Consider the following 6,323-nt stretch of genomic DNA (forward strand, 5'->3'; position numbering starts at 1 on the left):
ATTGAAGCACGCAATGTGCAATGGGGCATCTGCCGCAGGTGATTGTGTGTGTGTCTGTGTGTGTTTGTGTCTCTGTGTGCTTGTGTACATCCATAAAAGCACCATTACCAATTGCACCTAGAGTTTTGCCCCATCAATCAGGTGCTTGCTCAGTGGATGCTGGGTATCGCTCAGCCAGCCAGGTGGCATTGAGCAGCTGGATGATGGAGTGCCAGCCTGGCCCCTGTCATCACCTCTGATCTGCCACCACCTAGATGTACTCCAATACACCTGCCTTTCTACCTACCTCGGGAGCATGGTACACCTGGATCTGTTTGCTTCACACTGAGGAAAACATCCCCTACACCTGTTTGGTAGCTATCATGCATAACACCCCTGCACCTGTTTATTAGCTAGTTACCATTACCAACAACTGCAGCCCTTCACCCTGACACCTGTTACCTGCTAAAATCAAACCATAATTAACAGCGACACAAAATAAGAAGCAAAACATGAAAAAAACAAAACAAATATGTTTGGAGAGTTTTTTTCATGATTTACGAAACTGATCAGTGTGCCTAGTTTAGATCAACCAAGTTGCATAATAAGCTGTTGTAAAATACCTGTAAAATAAAAACCTGTAACTGCGCTGTTATTCAAAGTGATTACATGGCTACATTGAATACTCGATTCTGACTGGTCAATTAAAGCTTTCTGCGGTCTGTTATTTCTGAATAGTGGACCGTTGTCAAGCCTATTGACAAGCTACGGCCTCATCACCATTCCTGTTAATTAATCAAAATTAATGTGCTGCTTGAAGCCTTTGTAGGCTAATGTTAGCAATCTAAATATATAGAAGAGTCCGATCAAAATGATTTTAAATTATTATTTTCTGTCGATTTATTGACTTCTTTCATGAGGCAAAGCTGTGTAATAAGTTAAATAATCCTCACTGAGATGGGCTTGCATTGAAAAATAATGACCTCCGTTCTTCGCCACGCACCAGTCATTATTTTTTGACAGAAGACCACTTCGTCATGGATTAGCCCTTACTTATCTATTTAGAAATCCAAAACATGTTTGCGTTGTTTAGCCACCACAATGTTTAGTTACTGCTCTACACTAAGTGGAAGTGCAACATATAATTATTATTTTTTTATAATTTACTCAACACTGATTAAAAAAATAAAAGACTTTTATGGAGCTTTCGTGGTTTCCTTTCTCTATTGTGGGGAACTCCCATTATTTTATCAAAGCTGTTCTGGACTCTGATAGTTATTGTTTAAGTTGAGACCTTTATTCTGTCGACATACTTTCATTTTGAAGTACTTCCTTCGCGACCGGAAGTGTTATACCGTTTTACCAGTGCATCGCGTGTGCCGCAAAAGGTTATCCGCCATCCTTGATTCTTACGTCTTGATACACACAATGTTCGTAAGTATTTCAGTTTATGTGGCCTATATTTACTACAGCATTTCAAAAGTCTATCCCATTCATTTTTTTTTGTTTCATCTGTAGTATGTTATGCCGTGTTGGTTTGTGCTAGCTTGCTATGTGTTAGCATGTTCCCTTTTGCTAGTCGTATGCTACGTTATACCTGTCTGTATATTGGCTAGTCTACAGCTCTTATTTCGTGCACTGAGGCACTCTTATTTGTACCTTTGATATGTCTTATGTGTTCATTTTGTGTACGTACTTTCTAGTACCTTCAAGTTTCACCTTTTGGCAAGTAAACATCACAAACTTCACCCCGCCTCCTGAAATGATTGAATGCCGAAGAGTTTAGCTGACTGGATAGTTGGGTTATTGCTCAGATCCTCCGAGACCAGTACAAAAGCAGTAAAGCTACTGGAGGCTGGGTTTTACTCGGCCCCGTGTTGTGCCTAACAACACATTGTGAAGTGCGGCCTATTGTGGCTTATTGCTTAAACTCAAGGCTTGCTTTGCTTACCTTTCCTTTTGGAGTCTCGTCTGACACTGCTGGGCCTGACCGCTGGTTGTAGCTCTGTCTCTGTTGACATCCTCAGGCTCCAACTGTGCTCGCCTCCACTCCACTAGGCTCTGCTGGGCTCCGCTGGGCTCTGATGGGCTCCGAGGATCCAACTCACGGCGTCGGGTGCCAAGTCTGTGTGTGTGTGGGCGCCGGGTGTGTGTGTGTGGAGGCGCCAGGTGTGTGTGTGGGCACACAGGCTCATGGGAGAGGGACGGGCTCTAGCCCTGACACGACATCCCACACACACCCACGGAGAGCTAGGGGAGAGAGATGGAAAAAGAGGGGGAGGGAGAAGAAAGACAGAGGGTTGGTCAGGTCATGTTCCCTCTTGGCAGGCATACTGTAGGTAGCAGGATTTCTCAACTGGCATGCGAATGAGCTTGTTGTTACTAGGGGCCTTGAGTCCATGTTATCCATAGTAACAGAGTGAAGGGACCCTCTCTGCACTTCCTGCTTCCTGTCACTAATGAATCTCAGTGCAGACACTGCTGAAGCATCAATCCTCATCCTCCCCCTCCTCCACATCCATCTTTCAGAATTACAACCTGTACCAAATGCTACAATCTCACCATCAGTCAACATTTTTACCAGGCTCTTTGTCCTTGCCCTTACGCTGCCTTTCCAGTGCCTACTATATAGTGTCCATTTGGCCACTGTGTGTGTCTGGCAGCTCCTCTAGTGTCATCTGCCTTCTGCTCTGTTTTGAAGTGTTGATTGGCAGTGACTGCCATTGCCTTGAAGAAAAATCTACACCATAACCAAACCATAGAAGTACAAACCTGTAAATACCCGAGAGGATGCATCCACATACCCACATACAGGCATATATATATATATATATATATATATATATATATGCACAAAAGCGTGCAAAGACTATTGTAGAGAGGCTCTCACTGTTTCTCCAACACACATACACACATAAATCATACTACCTTCTGAGCTACGCTTCACCCCTGCTTAGACTTCCACTCTTGACCTCTGCATCCTTTTTCTCACAGCCTGTGCACAGAGTTGAACAAAACAAAAAAAGATTGGTGCTTCTTGGGCAAGAGGGAAATCTCCCTCTCGTCCTCGTCTTCCCCCCTCTCTCCACGGTGTTTTTGTGTGAATAGGAGGCCCCTGTAAGCCTCAGGCAAGAGCAGATGAATTGAGAGGCTTTTAATTGGCTGCAGACAGAACAGAACAGAGTCCATTTAATTCAGCCGGCAGAGGCCATGTCGGCAAAACGCTGACAATATTCTTTATCTGGTCCAAACACACTGGAAAGTATGAGTCACTCCAATTACAGGCATTATCAGCAGCACTGTTCCACCAAATGGATGGTGAGAGGGAGGGAAAAAGAGAGAGAGAGAAAGAGAGAGAAGGCAGTGTGGGATTGGAGGGGAGAGAAATGAACAGAGTGGATTGAAAGAGAGAGGGGTGAGGAGACATGCAAAAAGGGTGAGTAAGATAATGAGCAAGGGGTTGCTGGGAGAGAGAAAGCCTGAGGAAGTACAAAGAAAGGAAGAGAAAAAATGGAGTTTGAATGGTCTTAGCACTAACCCTGATCATGCCCCCCCCCCCCCACTTTTTTCCCTCTCTCCATCGTTTTTCTCCCCATTTGTTCTTTTCCCTCTAGCTGCAAAGTCTTTCAAGCAGCATCTGGAGCTTGTGTTTCAGAAAGGCAGCCTGTTAATCCTGGACTTGGGCCAGAGGAGAAACTGCCCAGAAGCTCCCTCACTGCCTTAACCCAGAAAACAGTTTTTATCCACAACTAGCAAACATAACTGGCCAATTTTCTCAGTACCTACAAAACAAAGGATCAATACACACTTTTTCACACCACAGGATCATCAATAACATAAGCAGAAATCATGTTTGAGAGCAGATTAGAAATTCTGCTTTCTAATCTGCTCCCAAGAGATCATGATTCACATAGTTGAAGAGGTCCAACCAATCCAATCATCTCAAACTAAACAGTCACTGGTCAACCAGTTGAGCAGAGAGAAAACGAGTGGAGAAAACGAGTGAAGAAATGAGACTGAAAATGAGAAATCTGTTGCGGCAACTCTCCCAAGAAGTCTCTGAGGCTCTGGACATATGGTTGGTTTCTCTGGGGACCGGGAGATAATGCAACTTCAAAACTACAGTCCCTATGGGGACGACAAGCTAATTTCTAAAAAGCAAGTCGTGTCAAGCTACAGCTATTCTAATTCCCTCTTTCACATACATGGGCAGATAACATGAAGGGAAGAGTAGAACCCTCAAAAGCCATTTCTAATGCTTTACTGTTTGCTTGACCAGAAATCAGCTCGGTGCACTAAAAGTAGAAACAGGCAGGATGTGAACATGGCTTAACAAGTCTGGATTTAGACAGCAATCTGAAACCATACCAAAGGAGACAAGGGCAGGGGGAGAGGAAAAGGAGGAGAGGGAAACAAGCTACAAATTGGATGTACATAGATGGGTCACTGCCATGAATGTGTGTGTGTGTGTGTGTGTGTGTGTGTGTGTGTGTGTGTGCGCGCGTGTAAACAGGATGCTGCCAACAGGCGCTTAATGGCCAGAAATCATCTACAGCTACAGTAGAAGCTGAAAAAAGAAGATAAAAAAGAAAAGAAAAGGAGTAAAGGAGGGAGCATGGCTAATTCCTCTCTCTCTCTCATTCTCTCTCTCTCTCTCTCTCTCTCTCTCTCTCTCTCTCTCTCTCTCTCTCTCTCTCTCTCTCTCTCTCTCTCTCTCTCTCTCTCTCAGGGTAAATGTATTCTGTCCATCAGGCTCAGAGTGAGATTAGTGGCTCCACTTATTTAGCATCCCTTCTATCTGAATAATGACTAATCAATCATACAGACCACCTCTCTGCATTTTTTCTTTACCTGGGCTCTGTCTGTCTTTTCTATCCCCCCCCTTCACATTTGCTTCCACTGCCCTTTGTGTTTCAATACCAGTGCAGAATCTTGATGGAAAGATGGATCATTTAATGAATAACTAGTGCTAGTTGTACCAAAGGTCAACCCAAGTCATACATCTGCATGGGCCCTCGTGTCTGTGAATTGTTGTTTTTAAGACACTAATGGGAATGAAAAGCAGAAGAGAAGCACTCTGAAGAGCTACATTTCAAATGCCCAGTTTAAGGACAAACAATGGTTAAATTCACTGAGAAATGACAACCAAAATGATTCACTGGCAGACCCCGAGTGTGGAAGAATTATCAGTCAAATGTAGTCTATTTGGGGAAACCGAAACAAAAATGGCTTAAAACCAAAAAAATGGACACACTGAAGTAATCACTAAAAATACAAAGACCTACCAGTTGCTTTTGTTCCGCAGTAACTCAAAAAACAAAACAAAAACGTGTTCAGCCGATGTTGTCACTCGTCTATCCAGCTCAGAAAGATACAAACAGCAGTGACGGAAGAGAAAGGTATAAATGGTGAAATATCAGATAAGGAGGAAGGGGTTAAAGAACAGGCGAGAAGAGCTGTAAACGGGTGAATGAGTCAAAGTATCTTGCGATTTGTACATGTCTATGAGGGAGTGACAGCGGAAGAAAACAGGAAGAGATAAATAATAAGCTAGAGAGAGAAAGGTAGAGAGAGAACATAAATTGAAAGAGAGTTAAATTTAGTGCCATCTCCAGGCCACCGCTGCGGAGCACTTTCCCCAATACACTTTTCAACCCTGTCAAGTTACACTAATTAATTACTGCAGTGTGTCATTCACTCAAACCTGAGACTTCTGACTAACCACTTAATTGTATTTGTACAGAATGAAGACTAAATTGATTAAAAAGTTATCCCTAGATCTCATTTTTGAAATGTCCTTTTCATTTCAATCATTTTATTTTCAATTTATAGATTGCACACTTATTGTTACCCTCAAAATCTATGGTATGGTAACACAAATACTAGACCTAGGCAACAGCTAACCATATAAACAATCAGACAAAACCGATGAAAAAAAAGACAAGAAAAGAACACAAACATAGATTATCATGCTTCATGCACTACAATAACAGTGAAATGTTAATGAACATGTGGATTTCATCTTTGAGGATCACTTGGATCCCACAGTTCCAAGACCTTTTAATATGATTTCAGCATAGTCCTCTCCAATAAAATCTATAACAGGGCTCCAGATAGAGAAAAACCTATTCATCTCCTTAGAGAACATGTAGAATATTATAAAGCAAAACTTTGAAACAGATGGTTTGACATCGTCTAGCCAATGCTGTAAGCTTGATAACCATGCACAGTACCACAACATACTAAGGATTATCTCACAGCTGTTTAATTCAGGTGAGGCAGCATGTAGACCTAAGATACATTGTAGATGATTAAGCTCAATAGCGTATTATGGATGATACTTG

At 42.5% G+C, this 6,323-nt stretch overlaps 1 protein-coding gene across 1 annotated transcript in view; it reads right to left on the reverse strand.

Moving 5' to 3' along the window:
* The window catches only part of dab1a (DAB adaptor protein 1a), a 77,219-nt gene extending 71,900 nt beyond the window's left edge, over positions 1–5,319 (reverse strand). The window contains exons 1-2 of the mRNA XM_056277520.1: positions 5,265–5,319; positions 1,931–2,229 (exon numbers count right to left, since the gene is read on the reverse strand). Coding sequence (XP_056133495.1) covers positions 1,931–2,000 — 70 coding nt within the window. The 5' untranslated portion in view covers positions 2,001–2,229; positions 5,265–5,319. The remainder of the gene's footprint in view (positions 1–1,930; positions 2,230–5,264) is intronic.
* Between the last annotated feature and the right edge of the window lie 1,004 nt (positions 5,320–6,323).

This window comes from Lampris incognitus, chromosome 3 (genome assembly GCF_029633865.1).
Source record: "Lampris incognitus isolate fLamInc1 chromosome 3, fLamInc1.hap2, whole genome shotgun sequence".
Taxonomy (NCBI): domain Eukaryota; kingdom Metazoa; phylum Chordata; class Actinopteri; order Lampriformes; family Lampridae; genus Lampris; species Lampris incognitus.